The 23,231-nt window shown below is 44.2% G+C and overlaps 2 protein-coding genes across 2 annotated transcripts in view; both read right to left on the bottom strand.

The window, feature by feature from the left end:
• MRPS6 (mitochondrial ribosomal protein S6) overlaps positions 1-23,040 on the bottom strand; it is a 62,501-nt gene extending 39,461 nt beyond the window's left edge. The window contains exon 1 of the mRNA XM_056559574.1: positions 22,902-23,040. Within this exon, the coding sequence (XP_056415549.1) occupies positions 22,902-22,946 (45 nt within the window). The 5' untranslated portion in view covers positions 22,947-23,040. The remainder of the gene's footprint in view (positions 1-22,901) is intronic.
• SLC5A3 (solute carrier family 5 member 3) lies at positions 3-23,031 on the bottom strand. The gene is made up of 2 exons (XM_056559573.1): positions 22,902-23,031; positions 3-6,009 (listed from the first exon to the last, which is right to left on the bottom strand). The coding sequence occupies exon 2, from the start codon at positions 5,769-5,771 to the stop codon at positions 3,627-3,629; it is 2,145 nt and encodes a 714-aa protein (XP_056415548.1). The 5' UTR covers positions 5,772-6,009; positions 22,902-23,031; the 3' UTR covers positions 3-3,626.
• Positions 23,041-23,231: the final 191 nt, after the last annotated feature.

Here is a 23,231-nt window from a genome sequence, read left to right as displayed (position 1 = left end):
GTACCCCTTTAAAGCCATGTTTCGGTTGCAGCTCCCTCTGCAGGATTCACACACCTTGCTCACTTATGAGGTAAATCTTTTTCTATATTTCACTCTTATTAAAGCATGTGCAAATATTTGCCATATAACAACTTTCCTCATTAGCAATCTTCCTCAAATTCTGACTGTGAAGGTTTTGAGAGCTGAACCGGAGGCAATGACCCGAGGCGTCTTCTCGAAGAAGCTTGTGGGAGCCAAGTCATGCTTTTAGTTTCTAACTAGATACAGGAGAATTATCCAAAAGTATGGAACTATAATGTCTTAAAAAAGGACACTACACCAAGGTTAATCAGTCAGATTTCTACAGAGCTCATAGGAATCTGTAGCATTAAAAGTGTAGTCTTTTCTACTGGCACCATGTTAGAGAGAAGGAGGAACTGAGGAGGTTTCATATATGAGCTATGGGGGGGGGGGGGGAATTCAGCAGAATTTGCATTGTATTCATTGACATTAACTCCTTTAGGACAAAGGGCGTACAGATACACCCTTTGCGTCATGGTACTTATGGACCGAAGGCAAACATTTACACCCTGGTCCCATTACCCGAGTTTGAAGCTTGCTCACGAGCTGAACACGCGTCATGCCTGGTGGGTCCCAGTTGCTATAAGCAGGCATCGTCAATTTGATGCCTGGCACTAACCCTTTAGATGCCGCAATCAAAGTGTCGGTTAGCTCAGGGCAGCTTGCCTGCCTCCTCGCCGTCCACTCTGAACAGCTATGGCAGGCTAGAGCAGCAGAGCACCGATAACACTGATCAATGCTATACTATGGCATAGTATTGAACAGTGTATGCAATCGTAAGATTGTAGCGTTTGAATTCCCCCCTTTTTCCATTTTAATAATCAAATAATTTGATCAAAAATAAATATATATGTGGTAACTGTTAAAATATAAGGTTAAACCGCACGGTGGATGGCGTACACGTAAAAAAAAAAAAAAAAACACGAAAAACACGACAAAGTCCAAAACTGTGCAATTTTTGATCATTTCATTTCCCATAAAATAATTTCCAAAAAGCGATCAAAAAGTCACATCAAAATAAAAATGGTACAGATAAAAAGTACAGATCATGGCGCAAAAAATGAGCCCTCATATAGCCTTGTAAGCGGGAAAATTAAGTTATAGGGGGTTAGAAAATAACTTTAAAACATACTAATTTTGGTGCATGTAGTTATAATATTTTTAAAAGTAGTCAAATAAAATAAAACCTACATAAATTGGGCATTCTTGTAACCATATGGACCTATAGAAGATAAGGTGTCATTTTTACCAAAAAGTGCACTGCATAGAAAAGGAAGCCCCCAAAAGTTACAAAATGGAGTTTGTTTTTTCCCCCAATTTCACCCCACAAATATTTTGGATCTTCATTTTGTTTTCACAAACCACCAAATCTGTCTTCTAGTTGTATCTGGCTTTACAGCTGATCCATATTTAAATGGGCACGGTCAGATACAGAAACTTTTATTACGTTGATACTGATTTAAATTAAAGACCTTTTGCAATATGGTTGTTTAAAACATTTTGAATATTTAAAAGGGATACTCCGCTGCTAGACATCTTATCCCTATCAGAAGGATAGGAAATAAGAGGTCTGATCTCGGGTTTCCCGCTGCTGGGGCCCCCAGCGATTTCCAAAATGTCAAGTTCCTGCAGCAGTGGTCGTGAAGTCATGACCACACACCCTCGAGACGTCATACCAGGCCCTCCTCCATTCCTGGCTATGGGAGGGGGCGTGTAGGCCGACATGCCCTCTTGCCATAGACATGAATGGAGGGGGCGTGGCGTGATGTCACAATCACGGCCTCCGAGCAAAATGTTCAGAATGCTGGAGCACCCCTTTAATAAAGAAAACACCTCCTGAAGATCCAACCACCAGGGGTCCCCCTACCTACTGGGACACTAACAAGTACTCTGTGCACTGATGCTCTGTGACACGCTCCCACAAAGGATGATTGACAAGCAAGGAGACTGCACAGAGCCCTGCTTGCCCCGCCCACACTTCCTGCAATACCAGACATGCCCATGGAGAGGAGCAGCTCTATTTTTCTGCTATCATGCACAGAATTGTTTGGAAAACTGGCACTGAAGTTTTTGAGCCAAAGTGGGAAGTGGATCCAGGAGAAAGCCGTATGAGTATTTCTTTGGAATCCACTTCTGGCTAAAAACTGCCTTCCAGCTAGAGTAGAGTTGCATCTTTTCTATAATAAAAAAAAAAAATTATAATAAATTATTATATAATTGTTTTTTTTCCATACAGTTTAGCACTGGAGGGTGCATATAGAATGGAAGCCTATTGAATGCTTTCATACAGATTCTGATAAAATGTATTACATTACTCTCTGTATATCTGTGTACAGGCATACAGAGGTACAGTATGGACTATCCACTTGGATGGGTCTTGTATTAGGAGGATACATGAAGTCTTAGTGTGCCTTAAAGAGAGAAAAAAAAAAAGCCTAGATATGATAAATATTTGACATTTTTAATAAGTGCTGAATAGATAAACTATTCCAAAATCATCAACGTAACCATCTCCTAAAAAAGCACAAACGAAGCCTAAAAGCTGTACAAAAAGATGAATATAACTGCAATTAATCACAAATTTCTCTCCCGTAAAAATGTAATTGTAATAAATATTTAAAACAAAGATATGAAATTAGGTACTAAAGGACTCATTTACACCAGACAGATTGCCTAGACATACAACCATTACTCTCATAATCCAAAACTAAAGATATACACAAGGCAGAAAATTATCCATTGTAACATCGTGATTAAAGACTAAGGCAAAGTCAAGGTAGTTGGCAAAAAAAACAAAAAAAAAACACACATGTATACACAAATATATAAAGTCATAATTCTAAAATTTGGTGTGCCGAATCCCTCCATGGATCAAGTACAGAAGTGCTCTTTCTGTGCCTCCCAGTAAACGTTCCTCAATAGATTAAATTACATATTTGGTAAAAATGAGCATAGGACCAAACCCTTAAAAGAGGTATCTGAGACTTCAAAATTAACCTTCATTGAATAGGTAATAAATGGTGGATTGGAAGTATTCGACTGTTGAGAGCTTTACTAGAATGGGGAATCCCCTCCAATGGGACCTCCATTAATCATCAGAATGGGGAACCTCCAATAGGACCTCTGCAATTGGAACCTCCAATGGGACCTCTGCCAACGATTAGTCGACGAACAAGCAAACACTCGTTCATTGGCTGATTAAATCTTTTGTGCGGCCAACAAAATCATTGTTATTGGCCACACACCTCTGTCTAAACAGGGCATGTGGGGCCAATAATGAATATAAATGGGCCACATGGTTGATTGAGTCTTGTGAAGGCTCAAACAAGCGCCAATTGGGCCCATTGGCTGCCTCCAATTGGGCCATCTAAAATGGCTCCTACACTTGAAGAATTTGCACATGTAAAAGAGCTTAGTTTGGTCACGGTAATCTGGAAAAGGCCTTTTTTTTTTTTTTAGAGTAAACAATGCATTGGAGCAAGGAATGGCCCAAGACTTCATTCCATCCTTCAAAAGGCAATAGTTGTAGATTGTTTGCTTCGCCCTGCATAAGGTAAATTTTACACTTACAATGAAAAGTAAATGAACATGAATACCCCTAAAGAGCAAACACAAACCAGTCCAGTATTGAGAACTCGCTTGACAATCTGGCTCTCTTCCAACATTTTTAAGCATGCGGCTTCATCGTCCTCCTCGTCCTTGATGGTTCTTTTATGGGCAGTGGTGTTTTTATACCCACAGAACCACTCAAAAAACACTGTGCATCTGCTTTTGTCCTCCTTATTTAGCTCTGGGGGTAACTGTCCCATAAGAGACGCTTGCCCATTAGAGTAACAATCCACAGGAGTCTCAGCTTCAGAGACACTTAAGGAACTTAATGGATTAGAGTCATCTTTGTAAGTCATTAGAAGGTTTACATCCTCGGTTTGGATAGTCTTAATATGGTCCTCAGACTTCCCATTCGAAAGCCCATGTTTTAGGTCATCTGTGGAAGGTGCAATATTTTTGTCATGCTCTTTGTAAGAATCCTCTTTGTGTGGTTTTTCTTTTACGGACTTGTTTTTTAGTGCCCAGAATGTAGTGGTCCTAATTTGTTCTTTCGTTGGAGGTGGGGTCAAAAGGCTGACTACAACAGCAATGATAGCAGTAATCCAAAACAGAGCAGTTGCAACATACATATAGTGAATATTTTTGATGAAACCAGGCCGAGTGTCTGGTAGGTTGCACTCTGGGGCTCTGTAAACAAAGGCCAATACTAGACGGGTGACCCCGAGCACAAAGCCTACCATGCCACCATAAAATGCCCCATGTTCATTGCATCGTTTCCAGAATACACCCAGCAGGAACAAAGCGGCTACTGGAGGAGTCAAGTAGTCTGCCACCTCTTGAATGTAAAGGTACATTTGGCCCCCTTGCATTTCCACAATGATTGGGACCCAAGCAATGCTGATGACCACCATGAAAGCTACAAACACTCTCCCAACCAACATAAGCTCTTTAGATGTTGCACTTTTCCGGATAAATTTGTAGATGTCAAGGGTAAAGATGGTGCTTGCACTGTTAAATATGGAGTCTAGGTCACTCATGAGGGCTGCAATCATAACAGCCATCATGAGTCCACGTAAACCTACTGGGAGGACCTTCATGACTAGTCGTGGATAGGCAATATTGGAGCACCCAGCTCTGCTGCCACATACTGCCATGCAGTGCTCTGGGTTAATGCAAGCAATATCATCCACAAACATTATTCTTGATATCATCCCTGGAATAACTATTAAAAACATTGGTAAAATCTTTAAAAACCCCGCCATAAGAGTTGCTCCTTTGGCATGGGAAATATTTTTGGCTGCCAACACTCTCTGGACAATGACTTGGTCCGCACACCAATACCATACTGATGCAGGTGTCTGACCAAGGAGAAAGCCAGGCCAAGGGACATCTTCATCGGTGGGTTCTCGGAGCATTTTAAGAGAATCAGGTTTTGGCGTGACATGGCAAGAGTTAGTATTGGTAAAATTATGGGTCAGCAATATTGAGGTGATATTTGGAGTTGCCAACATATATCTCCTTTTAACTTCTTCAAATCCACCAATTTCTACAAAACTTACAATGGTCAATGTCATTGCCCCGATAATCATAAGAAAGGCCTGGAGGGTGTCCGTATAAATAACAGCTACTAGACCACCAGTGACTGTGAGGAGTGCAGTCATTCCAATGAGTAAGATCACCGACAAATATAGGTTCCATCCCAGGGATTCTTGGATGAACAAGGCTCCCGAATACAAGTCAACAGAGAGTTTGGTGAAGATGTACAAAATCAAAGACAATACAGCAAAATACACTTTGATTCGAAATCCTCCAAAGCGTTTTGACAAATATTCCGGCATAGTGTATACTCCAGAGCGTATGTAGACTGGAATAAAGACCCATCCAAGGAGCTGTAAGAGCAGCAAGGCGTTTAGTTCCCATGCACCTACTGCAAATCCACTCGCTGCTCCAGATCCCGATAGTCCAATGAAATGTTCACTACCAATATTGCTTACAAACAAGGAGGCACCAATAGCTGCCCAGGTCATAGAACGACCTGCCAGGAAGTATCCGCTGACGGTACTCCTGTTCGATTTCCACATGGCAAAAAATCCAAAGGATAACACCAGTACAAAATACAGCGCCACTATGGCGATATCAGCCACTTCCAGTGAAGCCCTCATGGTTAGATGATGGGGTACACGTCCAGATATTTTATTTAAAAAATCCTTTAAAAACCACACAGATTCTTTTGGTCAAAAACAGTGCAAAAATTCTACAAGTCTTTGTCCTTTGGTTTGCTTTCTTGATGCCAGCTCCTGCAATATCCGATGCTTAGCACGCACTTTTTTTACATTGACAATTTCCAAAGCCATCGGCTATTTAACCATGAGGAACCAGGAGGAACTATGGTAAGGAACCCTGCAAGGCAGCAAAAACAAAAGACAAAGACACAATTAGAAATGGTAGTCATTGTAAAGACAATGACGCTAGCATTAAAAAAAAAATAAAAAAAATCTTCCATAAGCTACAAAAAACCTGGAGGGTCAATATATTACATTTTATATTATATTTTCACTCTACAAGGTACATAGATATGAGCATTGGAACTTACACTTAACACCTTCATGGCCATCCAAGACAACCTACAAATATGGATGACATTTCATAATATAAAAGAAAACTATAAAGCAATAAAAAAACGCTATGCATGTCAAGTAGAGGTCTACATGTATTGTCAAGAAATGTTTTAATTAGCGAAATTTCATCTGCTAAGCATGAAGTGAATGATATAAAGTTGAAAAGACATTTTTTGGGAAAAAAAAAAAAGTTTTGAGCTTGTTCACATTAGCTTTGGGGAGGTAAGAGGTTCAATACGAGTGTTATAGAGCACAATGTAATATGATGAACACATCTTGACAAACTAACTAACTTGGCACACACAAGGGTAGAAGAAACAATGTTAAAAGGGGTACTCCGCCCTTAGACATCTTATCACCTATCCAAAGGATAGGGGATAAGATGTCTGATCGTGGGGGACCCGCGATCTCGCCTGTAGCACCCTAGACATCCAGTGCACAGAGGGAACTTTGTTCCATGCAGAATAACAGGCCATGCGGAGCAGAGGCTCGTGACGTCACGGCCATGCCCCCTCAATGCAAGTCTATGGGATGGGCATGACCGTCGTGCATTGAGGGGTGGTGGCCGTGATGTCACAAGAGGGGCGCAACCGTGACATCACAAGCCTCCAGCGCTGCACCCGATGCTCTAAACGAATGCCAGGTGCAACAAAGAAATCGCAGGGTTCCCAGTGGCGGGACCCCGCGATCAGACATCTTATCCCCTATCCTTTGGATAGGGGATACGATGTTAAGGGGCAGAGTTGTTAAGGGGCCCTTTAAGCCATGGCAAATCCCAAGTGCCATGTGGCCAACAAACCTAGTGAATCTGTGCTACCATCTTTGGGACTTTATCATCTATAGAAGTTCTTGATGTTCTAGTTCTAGAAGTTCTTGATAGCACCTTTAATAGCTATTGGCCGAATGGTCATCCAACTGACAGCTAATTCTCTCCACCATGACTGCCACCCCTGCCAATACACAAGAAGGAATAACCTGCCAGACTCCTGATGGTGACTTATCTCTAGAGAAAAGAATGGAACAATGAAATTCATTTTGTCCAATTCTTCTCTCTCCGCGATCCCCTGGTAGCCTGCCGTATAAAGGAGGCAGCTTAGCCTAATGCCCCTTAGTAAAGACATCTTACTACCACTGGTCACTAAGAGCTTAAAGGGACCTCTGAATGATTCCCTACTAGTTAAAAGCCTCCTTGACTAACAAATGGCAAAGAGTCCCTCTGGTGGGTCACCCAACGATCAGCTATAACCGGTGGAGTTAAAAATTTGATTTGACTGTGGTGCTACCATGAGGGAAATTAAAGGTGTATTCCACTGCTCAGCATTTGGAACAAGCTGTTCCGAACGCTGGAGCCGGTAGCTCGTGATGTCATAGCCCTGCCCCCTCATGATGTCACGTCCCGCCCCCTCAATGAAAGTCTCACGCCCCCTCCCATAGACTTTCATTGAGGGGGCAGGGCTATGACTTCACAAGCTCTTGGCGCCGGCTCCAGTGTTCAGAACAGTTTGTTCCAAACGCTGAGCAGTGGCATTACATAGTGCCCATTTAAATCAAGGGGTTGCCTACATTACACCGGAATGGTTCTCCAGAACAAAAGACACTCTTTAGGACCCTCATCTCTTGTACAGGGTTACAAACAACCTCGTCTACTAACTCAGTATTCCTTACTAGGGTATAGGGCAGTGGTCTTCAAATTGTGGATCTTCATATGTTGCCCACATGCTTTGAGTTGTGGTCTAACAACATCTCGAGGTCCAGTTTGGAGACCACTGGTATAGGGGAATGGGTCAAAAAAATAATAATAATAATAATAATTTACCAGTTTGATGACAATAGTGGCTAAAAATACTACGATATAGTGCAGGAGCTGCCAGTTTCACCAACGGGATGTCCCTGCCAAGGAGCCATCAAACACTAAGTTCTACGGGCAGCTATATTACTAAGGAGATACAAGAGGTTGACAAAACAAAAAAACATGCAAAGCATCAATAGCTAAAACTATACTCCACATAAAGCAGAGTCCACTGCACAGAGTCAACATCTGTGCTCATAATAAAGTTAAAGTCTGCAAAAGACATTTCTAAAGCCATATAATCTGTACTTACGACATAAAACCTCTTTCTTGTAACATGAAATAAGGATTAAGAGCTGCCCCTGCAGGGGAAAAGATTGCTAGAATTCATGCCAAAATGTTATTAAAATGGACTTGCCAACATTGAAGCATACGTGGTGCCCCAGAGTCCTGGAGACGTATATTGGGGGGGCCGGAGGACCAAGGGGGTCTTCTGCCAGTAACAGGAACGTTTTGAGAAAGACTCATAACCCGAGGTTGTAGTTCGGATGACTTGTGAATTATGAAACGTTCCGTAAAACTCAACCTCTATAAAAACTTTTTATTTATTCATTTAGCAGCTGTCATGTGTGGAGAAACCTGGCAGTGTTTGGGTTTCCTACAACGCCACCACAGGTGATATTAAGCATTGCAGAGTGACCTTTCAAATCAATGGTTTGTCTATGTTATGCAGGGCCGGACAGTTCCTCCAAAGACAGAAAGACTTTCTGTAACTGGTCTCTTTGTAGATGTTCTCCTCACTGGCCAAAGTAAGGATCCTGGAGTCCCTTCCATATAAAAGGGCTTTCAGGGTTGATGGCCTAACCTTAGAGTTGCCAATGGTCTTCAAACTATGGGCCTCCAGCTGGGAGTTGGGGTTTTGCATTATCTGGAGACCACTGAGGTAGGCCATCAATATTTAAAATGGCGAGAGTCCAACATCATACCAGCTGACGTGTTCATGCATGTGCTGCAAACTCATCATTTCCCTACCAGGAACAGCTCCATACATTCAGTACTGTCTGTGCCTGGTATTGCAGCCTGTCCCACTGAAGCGAATAGAACAAGCTGCAATACCACAAACCACCACTAGCGCATAAATGGTACGAGCATTATGGGTGCCAGGAGTCAAGCCTCCACCAATGGGATATTGTTGGCCTATGCCAAGGACAGGTTATTTCCCTGTTAAGGACGCCGGGCGTAGCTATACGCACTAGACCCGTTACCAGGATTTAAAGCATTCTCACGAGCTGAGCACGATTCAAACCCGATGGGTCCTGACTTCTATCAGCAGCCAGGACCCAGTGAAATGCTGGGCTTCACCAATCAGGCCGGTGTCCGGCATTAAAGGGGTACTCCACTGCTCAGCGTTTGAAACAAACTGTTCCGAATGCTGGAGCCGGCGCAGAGAGCTCATGATGTCATAGCCCCGCCTCCTCATGACGTCACACCCCGCCCCCTCAATGCAAGTCTATGGGAGGGGGCATGACAGCTTGCTGCGTCTAAAATGAAAGTGAAACCATCCCGGCAAATCAGCGGAGCTGATCGGGACCATCACGATGTCCCGATCAGCTGAGAGGACGGCGGGAGCGCCCTTACCTGCCTCCTTGCTGTCCAATCTGTGCTCTGCTGATCCAGGAAGCTTCAGCAGGCTAGAGCAGCAGAGCACCAATAACACTGAGCTATGCTATGGCATAGCATTGAATAGTATATGCAATCAAAAGACTGCATGGTATAGAGATGCATTGATGGGGTGTATCAACCAATGCTTCGTGTGGTGGTCGACTCCACTCGAGCAGGAGATTGCAGGGGATCCAATCGCTGGGTCCATATCAGAAGTTAAAGGGGTACTCCGGTGGCAAAACAAATTCTTTTAAAATCAACTGGTGCCAGAAAGTTAAACAGATTTGTAAATTACTTCTATTAAAGAAATCTTAATCCTTCCAGTACTTCTCAGTTGCTGTATGCTCCACAGGAAGTTCTTTTCTTTCTCAATTTCATTTCAGTCTGACCACAGTGCTCTCTGCTGACACCTCTGTCTGTCTCAGGAACTGTCCAGAGCAGGAGCAAATCCCCACAGCAAACCTCTCCTGCTCTGGACAGTTCCTAAGATGGACAGAGGTGTCAGCAGAGAGCACTGTGGTCAGACAGAAAGGAAATTCAAAAGGAAAAGAACTTCATGTGTATTATACATCAGCTGATAAGTACTGGAAGGATTAAGATTTTAAAATAAGAGTAGTTTACAAATCTGTTTAACTTTCTGGCATTAGTTGATTTTAAAAGAATTGTTTTCCACTGGAGTACCCCTTTAGGTACCCAGGTTTCCCTTTAACAAGTGCGCATATTCAATATAGTAGTACTTGGTGCACCGATGGAGCGACTGCATCTCATCCAAAATTTCAGCCACTATACCCTAATCCAGCGGTCTTCAAACTGTGGCCCTCCAGATGTTGCAAAACTACAACTCCCAGCATGCCCGGACAGCCAACGGCTGTCCGGGCATGCTGGGAATTGTAGTTTTGCAACATCTGGAGGGCCACAGTTTGAAGACCACTGCCCTAATGTAATAGTACAGAAACAATGTCAAAACATTTGTTACCAGCAGACGGCTCCACGACTCACATGGTATTTACAGGGGATTTTTTAATTAAAGGGGTACTCCGGAGGAAAAATTACTACAATTTTTTTTATTTATTTTTTTATTTTATTTTTAAATCAACTGGTGCCAGAAAGTTATACAGATTTGTAAATTACTTCTATTAAAAAAAAATCTTAATCCTTCCAGTACTTTTTAGCAGCTGTATGCTACAGAGGAAATTCTTTTCTTTTTGAATTTCTTTTTTTTGTCTTGTCCACAGTGCTCTCTGCTGACACCTGATGTCAATATCAGGAACTGTCCAGAGCAAGAGAAAATCCCCATTGCATATGCTGCCCCGGACAGTTCCTAAAATGGACAGCAGAGGTCAGCAGAGAGCACTGTGGTTGTGACAGAGGAGAAATCGAAAAAAGAAAAAGCATTTCCTCTGTAGTATACAGCCCCTAAAAAGTACTGGAAGGATTAAGATTTTTTTAATAGAAGTAATTTACAAATCTGTTTTACTTTCTGGCACCAGTTGATTTAAAAAAAGATGTTTTCCACCGGAATACCCCTTTAAGGAGTAAACGTTCTTCGGCAAGCTGCGAGTCAAAATGTTGTAGTGCGAGACGTTCGGAGACGTGTAGAAAGAAAAGTTACGCTTTGTTCCACAACGAATGCAAGTGAAAGAGAGTCACCTTGAATTAAACGGATGGTTGCGCGGTTTCCTAAGGCATCGAGAATTCTCCTTCACTCCAATACTCTAATAAAAGGTGTCACCGAGGAGCTGTGCCGACCTTTCTTATGTACCGTATTTTTCGCCCTATAGGACGCACCGGCGTATAAGACGCACCCAATTTATAGGTGCAAAAATAAATAAATAAAAAGATTTTGAACCCAATAGTGGTCTTCAACCTGCGGACCTCCAGATGTTGCAAAACTACAACTCCCAGCATGCCCGGACAGCCGTTGGCTGTCCGGGCATGCTGGGAGTTGTAGTTTTGCAACATCTGGAGGTCCGCAGATTTAAGACCACTGCTAGAGATGAGCGAACTTACAGTAAATTCGATTCGTCACAAACTTCTCGGCTCGGCAGTTGATGACTTTTCCTGCATAAATTAGTTCAGTTTTCAGGTGCTCCCGTGGGCTGGAAAAGGTGGATACAGTCCTAGGAGACTCTTTCCTAGGACTGTATCCACCTTTTCCAGCCCACCGGAGCACCGGAAAGCTGAACTAATTTATGCAGGAAAAGTCAGCAACCGCCGAGCCGAGAAGTTCGTGACAAATTGAATTTACTGTAAGTTCGCTCATCTCTAACCACTGCATAGGAGGTAATACTCACGTGTTCCCGCCACTCCGGACCCGTCACAGCTGCCCTGGATGTCGCTCCATCGCTGTCGCCGTTTCCCCGTTGCTCCGGAACGTCTCTGCTGCCGGCCGGGTATCCTCGCTCTCCGTCGCCGCCATCACGTTGTTACGCACGCCGACGCACGTACGCGACGACGTGATGATGAGGAAGGAGAGCGCCGGCCATACAGGGGATCCCTGAACGGAGAAGACACCGAGGAGGCAGGTAAGGTCCCTCCCGGTGTCCTGTAAGAACTAACCCGGCTATTCAGTCGGGCTGTTCGGGACCGCCGCGGTGAAATCGCGGCGGTCCCGAACAGCCCGACTGAACAGCCGGGTTAGTGTCACTTTCCCTTCAGACGCGGCGGTCAGCTTTGATCGCCGCGTCTGAAGGGTTAATACAGGGCATCACCGCGATTGGTGATGTCCTGTATTAGCCGCGGGTCCCGGCTATTGATGGCCGCAGGGACCACAGCGATAGGGGTGTATTCCCCGTATAAGACGCACCGACTTTTCCCCCCCAGTTTTGGGGAAGAAAAAGTGCGTCTTATACGCCGAAAAATACGGTAATTGCCAGAACATGAGTGTTTTATAGCAGTGGCCCCCAACTCGGTCCTTAAACCCCCTTAACGACGCCGGACCTAAATGTACGTCCTGGTGAGGTGGTACATAACGCACTAGGATGTACATTTACGTCCTATATATAGCCGCGAGCATCGGAGCGATGCTCGAGTCATACGCGGCAGGTCCCAATAGCAGCCAGGGACCCGCCGGTAATGGCAGACATGAGCGACCGGGCCATTAACCCCTCAGATGCCGTGATCAATACAGATCACGGCATCTGCAGCATAGCGGTCACTAAAATGGATAATCAGATCGCCCGCAGTGCGATCCGATCATCCAGAATGGCAGACGGAGGTCCCATTACCTGCCTCCGCTGCCTTCCACAGGTCTTCTGCTCTGGTCTGGGTTCGAGCAGACCAGAGCAGAAGATGACCGATAATACTGATCAGTGCTATGTCCTATACATAGCACTGAACAGTATTAGCAATCAACTGATTGCTATAGATAGTCCACTATGGGGACTATTAAAGTGTAAAAATAAAAGTAAAAAAAAGTTTTACAAAAATTGAAAAAACCCTCCCCCAATAAAAACGTAAATTGTTCCATTTTACCTATTCCCCCCCCCCCCCCCCCCCCAAAAAATATATTTATATACATATTTGGTATCGCTGCGTGCGTAACTATCCGAACTATTAAAATAAAATGTTAATGATACTGTATGGTGAACGGCGTCAACGTTAGAAAAAAATAAAGTCCAAAATAGCAGCTTTTTTTTAGAACATTTTATCCCCCAAAAAATTTATTAAAAGTTTTATATAAGCAAATATGGTATAATAAAAAGTACAGATCACGGCGAAAATAAATGAGCCCTCATACCGCCGCTTATACGGAAAAATGAAAAGTTAAAGGTCTTCAAAATAAGAGGATTTTAAATGTACTATTTTGGTTAAAAAGGTTGTGATTTTTTTTTAAGCGCAACAGTAATAGAAAAGTAAGTGATCATGGGTATCATTATAATCGTATTGACCCAAAGAATAATGAAAACGTCATTTTTACCGTAAATTGTACGACGTGAAAACGAAACCTACCAAAATTTGCTAAATTGCGGTTTTCTTTTTAATTTCCCCACACAAATGGTATTTTTTAGGTTGCACCAAACATTTTATGGTAAAGTGAGTGATGGCATTACAACGGACAACTGGTCACGCAAAAAACAAGCCTCATACTAGTCTGTGGATGAAAACATAAAAGAGTCCTTAAGGCCCAAATGGGCTGAGTCCTTAACCCCTTAAGGACCCAGGACATACGGGTGCGTCCTGGGTCCTGGTCCTGCGATATAACACGGTGACCCTGCATCGTATCGCGGCGGGTCCAGCGTCATAGTGAAGCAGGGACCGCCTCTAATAGCGCGCGGCACTGATCCCGGTGCCGCACGCTATTAACTCTTTAGCCGTGCGCTCAAAGCTGAGCCGCGCAGCTAAAAACTAAAGTAAAAGTGCCCGGCTAGCTCAGGGAGCTGTTCGGGATCGCCGCGGTATAATCGCGGCATCCCAAACAGCTGTAGCACAGGAGGAAGGTCTCTTACCTTCCTTCCTGCAGTCCGATCGCCGATTGAATGCTTCAAGCCTGAGATCCAGGCAAGAGCAATCAATCGCGGAAAACACTGATTGATCCATTCCTATGGAGATGGATCAATCAGTGTAAAAGATCAGTTAATGCAATGTTATAGCCCCCCCTATAGGAGCTATAATATTGCATAAGAAAAGTGTAAAAAAATCATTAACCCTTTCAATTATCCCTTCCCCTAATAAAAGTTTGAATCACCCGGCATTTCCAAGAATAAAAAAAAAACAGTGTAAATAAAAATAAACATATGTGATATCGCCGCGTGCAGAAATGTCCGAATTATAAAAATATACCACTTTGTAAACCGCACGTTCAATGGCGTACGCGCAAAAAAATTCCAAAGTTCAAAATAGCGCATTTTTGATCACGTTTTATACCACAAAAAAGTGGTAAAAAGTGATCAGAACAAAAATGGTACTGCTAAAAACTTCAGATCATGGCGCAAAAATTGAGCCCTCATAGCGCCCTGAACACAGAAAAATAAAAAAGTTATAGGGGTCAGAAGATGACCATTTTAAACGTATACATTTTCCTGCATGTAGTTATGATTTTTTTCTGAAGTACGACAAAATCAAACCTATATAAGTAGGGTATCATTTTAACCGTATGGACCTCCAGAATAAATATCAGGTGTCATTACCGTAGATTTTTGGGTAAAATGACTAATGTCATCACAAAGTAGAATTAGTGACGCAAAAAATAAGCCATCATATAGAATTTTAGGTGAAAATTTTAAAGAGTTATGATTTTTTAAAGTTAAGGAGGAAAAATTGAAAATGAAAAAAACGGAAAAGGCCCGGGTCCTTAAGGGGTTAAGGGGTATTCCAGGAAAAAAAAAACATTTTTATATCAACTGGCTCCAGAAAGTTAAACAGATTTGTAAATTACTTCTCAAAAAAAATCTTAATCCTTCCAGTAGTTATCAGCTGCTAAAGTTGAGTTGTTCTTTTCTGTCTGACAACAGTGCTCTCTGACACCTCGGCTTGTCTCAGGAACTGTCCGAAGCATTAGACGTTTGCTACGGGGATTTGCTCCTACCCTGGACAGTTCCTAAGACAAGCAGAGGTGTCAGCAGAGAGCACTGTGGTCAGACAGAAAAGAACAACTCAACTTTAGTAGCTGATAAAAAAAAAATTGTAATACTTCCAGTAGTTAAGAGAAGTAATTTACAAATCTGTTCAACTTTCTGGAGCCAGTTGATATAATAAAAAATACCCCTTCCATATTCTAGATTTCGGAGTTATTTGCTGTCCGGGAATGCTGGGACTTGAAGTTTTGCAACATCTAGGGGGCCACAGTCTGCCCCCCTATTTCCCCCCCCCCCCCCCCGTTTAGGTTCCATTGTTGCTGCTTGTAAACAGATTACAAACGGTTGTAATATAATCCTATTGATGTCAATGGGATTTTTTTTTTTTTTACAATCCTTTCACATGCGTTTGCACCCGTCTGTGCAAAGACTGTGCACGCAGTATTTTTTCTCCCGTCAAAAAAACTGAAGATAAGACGGATACTCAGGGACCTGAGGAAACGCCTGTGAGCGTGAAACTGCGGTCGTCCAGGTGAATAGCTCCTGCCGCTCCAGCTCTGCTTGGTCTAGGGGTGTCAGGATTTTGGAACCTGCTGCTGTACGTTTGAAATAAATCATCACAAGCAAGATTTCCAGGTGTGTGCTCCGCTTCTTCTGCACGTGGTGCTTGACTCACCAGGGAGGGTGCAAATATTTCGACATCCAATCCCCCATACCCCACACCAGTCACTAAGAGAAAAAAAATAGGGAACTCCTCGACCCTATATATGCAGATTCCAACAATAGGTTACTGTTACAGCCAGGGCTCAAATCCTGCAGGAACAAGTGGAAACTGAGTTCCTGCACTTTTCCCCCCAGCATGAACACCGTTCCCACTAGCATGGCCGGCCAATGAGTGAGCTTCCCCCCCCCCCCCTCCCCGATTACTCTAACTACTGCTGATCCTGTCCGTGTGCTTAAATCCTGGATTTCATCCTTTTATGGCTCTGCTACTTTATGTTGCTCACGCTGCATGCAGTTCACTGAGGAGGAGGAGGCGGTGTTCCCACATGAGATGATACTAGCTCTGTGACACGCCCCCAATCAGCAGGTTTTCCCCCCATACTGTAGATTTACGTAATCTATCATGCAAAGGGAAGTTGTAAACAGCTTTAACTTTTCGGTCGTAGAATTAAACTATATCTGAACAAAGTTGTTTTCTTTAGGGGATTCAATAGAATCTAACAAGAAAAAAATATTGATGTTTTTGCGTCAAAAAACTATAAACTGCAGTCCCCGTCCCCCCCCCCCCCCCATTGTTTTGCAAGCAAAAAAGGTCCCAAATTACAGCCAGGCGAGACAGTCTTACTGTGCATAGTGCACCAAATGTGTTAAGAGAAGTAGTACTGTGCATTGTAAACCAAACCATAAAGTGAAGCAGTACTGTGCCTACACCAAACCACAGGTATTTAGATAATGCACAGGGGATGAAGTAGTACTGTGCAAACTTAATTTCACACAAAGTAAAAAGAAATACCGAAGTAACACTGAACATATTTCAGCAACCAAGGCACAGGAAGCAGTACTGTGCATCCTACCCCCATACTTTTATAGCACAAGATTTATGCATTTGCCCCAAAGACATTAAAGGGGTACTCCGCCCCTAGACATCTTATCCCCTATCCAAAGGCATGCAACGCCACGGCCACGCCCCCTCAATGCAAGTCTATGGGAGGGGGCGTGACTGCCGTCACGCCCCCTCCAATAGACTTGCATTGAGGGGGCGTGGCCGTGACATCCCAAGCCTCCGCCCCCGCATCGCCAGTCACCCCCCCACGGAGCAAAGTTCATTCCGTGCATCGGATGTCTGGGGTGCCGCGGCCGAGATCACAGGGGTCCCCAGTGGCGGGACCCCCTGCAATCAGACATCTTATCCCCTATCCAAATTATAGGGGATAAGATGTCTAGGGGCGGAGTACCCCTTAAAAGAGGTTATAGAACATTTAGGGTAACACTGTACCAGAATTAAAGGATTCCGCACACCAAGGGGTGAGGGAGCTTGTTTTTCTTTCTTTGCAGAATATGTTTAGAGAGCTCTGGTACAGTGGATGAAGTAGTACTGTGCGTGACACACCAAACTGTGAGCAGAGAAGCTCTGGTACAGTGGACGAAGTAGTACTGTGCGTGACACACCAAACTGAGTAGAAAAGCTCTGGTACAGTGGACGAAGTAGTACTGTGCGTGACACACCAAATTGAGAAGCTCTGATACAATGGATGAAGTAGTACTGTGCGTGACACACCAAACTGAGTAGAGAAGCTCTGATACAATGGATGAAGTAGTACTGTGCGTGACACACCAAACTGAGTAGAGAAGCTCTGATACAATGGATGAAGTAGTACTGTGCGTGACACACCAAACTGAGTAGAGAAGCTCTGATACAATGGTGAGTAGAGAAGCTCTGGTACAGTGGATGAAGTAGTACTGTGCGTGACACACCAAACTGAGTAGAGAAACTCTGGGGCACTGGATGAAGTAATACTGTGCGTGACACACCAAACTGAGTAGAGAAGCCCTAACACAATGGTGAGTAGAGAAGTTCTGGTACAGTGGTTGAAGTAGTACTGTGCGTGACACACCAAACTGAGTAGAGAAGCCCTGATACAATGGTGAGTAGAGAAGTTCTGGTACAGTGGTTGAAGTAGTACTGTGCGTGACACACCAAACTGAGTAGAGAAGCCCTGATACAATGGTGAGTAGAGAAGTTCTGGTACAGTGGTTGAAGTAGTACTGTGCGTGACACACCAAACTGAGTAGAGAAGCCCTGACACAGTGGATGAAGTAGTACTGTGCATAGCACCCCAGACTATTCCATATACAGTACCCGAGCCTTCCTAACTATATTACTCTTACTAACCCAGTATTTGCAGAATAAATCAGTAAGGAATGATAGTTCCCAATATACGTGATGTAGTAATAAAGATCTTCACTGCTCCAAACATGTCCGAGGTTCAGGGATCTACCAGTCCATAATTATTAATAAAGAAGATTCCGGATATAACCTGCAGGGGATGGTGTCACCAGGTTACAGGGGGTGGATGTCTGCTCGCTGCCCAGTGACACTCCGCACATCACTGAGCATACTATGGGGAGCCAATCAGTCTGGGGGACCAGGCACAGTACTACTGCTTCTCTAGTCATAGTCTGGTATACTATGCACAGTACTACTGCTTCTCTAGTCATAGTCTGGTGTACTATGCACAGTACTACTGCTTCTCTAGTCATAGTCTGGTGTACTATGCACAGTACTACTGCTTCTCTAGTCATAGCCTGGTGTACTATGCACAGTACTACTGCTTCTCTAGTCATAGTCTGGTGAACCATGCACAGTACTACTGCTTCTCTAGTCATAGTCTGGTGAACCATGCACAGTACTACTACTTCTCTAGTCATAGTCTGGTGTACTATGCACAGTACTACTGCTTCTCTAGTCATAGTCTGGTGTACTATGCACAGTACTACTGCTTCTCTAGTCATAGTCTGGTGTACTATGCACAGTACTACTGCTTCTCTAGTCATAGTCTGGTATACTATGCACAGTACTACTGCTTCTCTAGTCATAGTCTGGTATACTATGCACAGTACTACTGCTTCTCTAGTCATAGTCTGGTATACTATGCACAGTACTACTGCTTCTCTGGTCAAAGTCTGGTGTACTATGCACAGTACTACTGCTTCTCTAGTCATAGTCTGGTGTACTATGCACAGTACTACTGCTTCTCTAGTCATAGTCTGGTATACTATGCACAGTACTACTGCTTCTCTAGTCATAGTCTGGTATACTATGCACAGTACTACTGCTTCTCTAGTCATAGTCTGGTGTACTATGCACAGTACTACTGCTTCTCTAGTCATAGTCTGGTGTACTATGCACAGTACTACTGCTTCTCTAGTCATAGTCTGGTATACTATGCACAGTACTACTGCTTCTCTAATCATAGTCTGGTGTACCATGCACAGTACTACTGCTTCTCTGGTCATAGTCTGGTATACTATGCACAGTACTACTGCTTCTCTAGTCATTCTGGTGTACTATGCACAGTACCACTACTTCCCTATTCATAGTCTGGTATACTATGCACAGTACTACTGCTTCTCTAGTCATAGTCTGGTATACTATGCACAGTACTACTGCTTCTCTAGTCATTCTGGTGTACTATGCACAGTACCACTACTTCCCTATTCATAGTCTGGTGTACTATTCACAGTACTACTCCACACACAGTACCCAAGCTTCTCTAGTTATAGCCTGGTCTACCACCTACAGTACCGGAGCCTCTAATCATAGTCTGGTGAACCATGCACAGTACTACTTCATACAATTATTAAAGAAATACATGTTCTGGAATAAACTAGACTATTATTAGAGAGAAAACAGGTACTGTGTGCTGGAGTAGTACTGTGCGTGGTACACCAGACTGACTACAGAAACACTAGCATTACATATGGAGTAATAATGAGTAAGAAGTAGTACTGTGCATAGTATGCATAGTACAGTATATGAAGCCTCTTTAATAGTGTGTGCACCATGCACAGTACTTTTTCATGCACAGTCCTACTTCATTCAAAATGCCACTGTTCTCTATAATCATAGTCCTGTGAATGTAATAGTACTGTGTAAGGAGAAGTACTGTGCATGTAATAGTACTGTGTAAGGAGCAGTCCTGCGCATGTAATAGTACCGTGTAAGGAGCCGTCCTGTGCATGCAATAGTACTGTGTAAGGAGCCGTCCTGTGCATGTAATAGTACCGTGTAAGGAGCAGTCCTGTGCATGTAATAGTACTGTGTAAGGAGCAGTCCTGTGCATGTAATAGTACCGTGTAAGGAGCCGTCCTGTGCATGTAATAGTACTGTGTAAGGAGCAGTCCTGTGCATGCAATAGTACCGTGTAAGGAGCCGTCCTGTGCATGTAATAGTACTGTGTAAGGAGCAGTCCTGTGCATGTAATAGTACTGTGTAAGGAGCAGTCCTGTGCATGTAATAGTACTGTGTAAGGAGCAGTCCTGTGCATGCAATAGTACCGTGTAAGGAGCCGTCCTGTGCATGTAATAGTACCGTGTAAGGAGCAGTCCTGTGCATGTAATAGTACTGTGTAAGGAGCAGTCCTGTGCATGTAATAGTACCGTGTAAGGAGCCGTCCTGTGCATGTAATAGTACTGTGTAAGGAGCAGTCCTGTGCATGCAATAGTACTGTGTAAGGAGCCGTCCTGTGCATGTAATAGTACTGTGTAAGGAGCCGTCCTGTGCATGCAATAGTACCGTGTAAGGAGCCGTCCTGTGCATGTAATAGTACTGTGTAAGGAGCAGTCCTGTGCATGCAATAGTACTGTGTAAGGAGCCGTCCTGTGCATGTAATAGTACTGTGTAAGGAGCCGTCCTGTGCATGCAATAGTACTGTGTAAGGAGCCGTCCTGTGCATGCAATAGTACTGTGTAAGGAGCAGTCCTGTGCATCCAGTAGTACTGTGTAAGGAGCAGTCCTGTGCATGTAATAGTACTGTGTAAGGAGCAGTCCTGTGCATGTAATAGTACTGTGTAAGGAGCAGTCCTGTGCATGTAATAGTACTGTGTAAGGAGCAGTCCTGTGCATGTAATAGTACTGTGTAAGGAGCAGTCCTGTGCATGTAATAGTACTGTGTAAGGAGAAGTACTGTGCATGTAATAGTACTGTGTAAGGAGAAGTACTGTGCATGTAATAGTACTGTGTAAGGAGCAGTCCTGTGCATGTAATAGTACTGTGTAAGGAGAAGTACTGTGCATGTAATAGTACTGTGTAAGGAGCAGTCCTGTGCATGTAATAGTACTGTGTAAGGAGCAGTCCTGTGCATGTAATAGTACTGTGTAAGGAGAAGTACTGTGCATGTAATAGTACTGTGTAAGGAGCAGTCCTGTGCATGTAATAGTACTGTGTAAGGAGCAGTCCTGTGCATGTAATAGTACTGTGTAAGGAGCAGTCCCGTGCATGCAATAGTACTGTGTATGGAGCAGTCCTGTGCATCCAGTAGTACTGTGTAAGGAGCAGTCCTGTGCATGTAATAGTACTGTGTAATCCAGATTAGGATTAGAGACGTTTAGACACTGTGTATGGTCCACCAGACCATGATTAGAGGGTAGTACTGTGTATGGAGCAGTACTGTGTATGACGTAGTACTGTGCAGGGTCCACCAGACCATGATTAGAGGGTAGTACTGTGTATGACGTAGTACTGTGCCCGGAGTAGTACTGTGCAGGGTCCACCAGACCATGATTAGAGGGTAGTACTGTGTATGGAGCAGTACTGTGCAGGGTCCACCAGACCATGATTAGAGGGTAGTACTGTGTATGACGTAGTACTGTGTATGGAGCAGTACTGTGCAGGGTCCACCAGACCATGATTAGAGGGTAGTACTGTGTATGACGTAGTACTGTGTATGGAGCAGTACTGTGCAGGGTCCACCAGACCATGATTAGAGGGTAGTACTGTGTATGACATAGTACTGTGCCCAGAGTAGTACTGTGCAGGGTCCACCAGACCATGATTAGAGGGTAGTACTGTGTATGACGTAGTACTGTGTATGGTGCAGTACTGTGTATGACATAGTACAGTGCCCGGATTAGTACTGTGCAGGGTCCACCAGACCATGATTAGAGGGTTGTACTGTGTATTACGTAGTACTGTGTATGGTGAAGTACTGTGTATGACGTAGTACTGTGCCCGGAGTAGTACTGTGCAGGGTCCACCAGACCATGATTAGAGGGTTGTACTGTGTATTACGTAGTACTGCGTATGGCGAAGTACTGTGTATGACGTAGTACTGTGCCCGGATTAGTACTGTGCAGGGTCCACCAGACCATGATTAGAGGGTTGTACTGTGTATGACGTAGTACTGTGTATGGTGCAGTACTGTGTATGACGTAGTACTGTGCCCGGAGTAGTACTGTGCAGGGTCCACCAGACCATAATTAGAGGGTAGTACTGTGTATGACATAGTACTGTGCCCGGAGTAGTACTGTGCAGGGTCCACCAGACCATGATTAGAGGGTAGTACTGTGTATGACATAGTACTGTGCCCAGAGTAGTACTGTGCAGGGTCCACCAGACCATGATTAGAGGGTAGTACTGTGTATGACATAGTACTGTGCCCAGAGTAGTACTGTGCAGGGTCCACCAGACCATGATTAGAGCGTTGTACTGTGTATTACGTAGTACTGCGTATGGTGAAGTACTGTGTATGACGTAGTACTGTGCCCGGAGAAGTACTGTGCAGGGTCCACCAGACCTTGATTAGAGGGTTGTACTGTGTATTACGTAGTACTGTGTATGGTGAAGTACTGTGTATGACGTAGTACTGTGCCCGGAGTAGTACTGTGCAGGGTCCACCAGACCTTGATTAGAGGGTTGTACTGTGTATTACGTAGTACTGCGTATGGTCAAGTACTGTGTATGACGTAGTACTGTGCCCGGAGTAGTACTGCGCACTATTCTCCAGAATGAATGAATGGAGGGCGCAGTGTGGAGTGAAGGGCATGCTCCGGTCACCCCCGGGCTCCTGTACGGGCCCTCGCACCCCCTGTGCCCTCTTTGCCCCCCGGTCACTCACACGCGGGATTGTGGGACCAGCGCCGGGGCTGTGCCAATCAGGGGAGAGCACGTTCTAGTGTAGACAGGAAGAAGACAATGGCACTCACCCGCTGCATGGCCTTGAGGATCAGCGCCATCTCGTATCTGGGCATTGGTCCTGTGGTGGCGGAGGCTCCGGTCCCGGATCAGCGCGTGAGGCTCCGGCTCTGCCCAGACACAAGTGATCGGATCCCTGTGCTACACGAAGGACAGCGCTGTCAGCCGGGACACGCCCCCTCCTACCGAGACTCCGCCCCTTCCTCTGTCTACGGAACTACGCCCCGCCCCCTCCAGTCACACATCACGGCTAATGTGTATACTGTACTATGTATAATACACAACTACACTATATATATACTCTACTATAATACACAACTACACTATATACTGTACTATGT

Source organism: Hyla sarda, chromosome 2 (assembly GCF_029499605.1).
Source record: "Hyla sarda isolate aHylSar1 chromosome 2, aHylSar1.hap1, whole genome shotgun sequence".
Lineage (NCBI taxonomy): Eukaryota > Metazoa > Chordata > Amphibia > Anura > Hylidae > Hyla > Hyla sarda.
The sequence above is the reverse complement of the archived record's forward strand: the minus strand, read 5'-3'. Positions and strand labels throughout refer to the sequence as shown.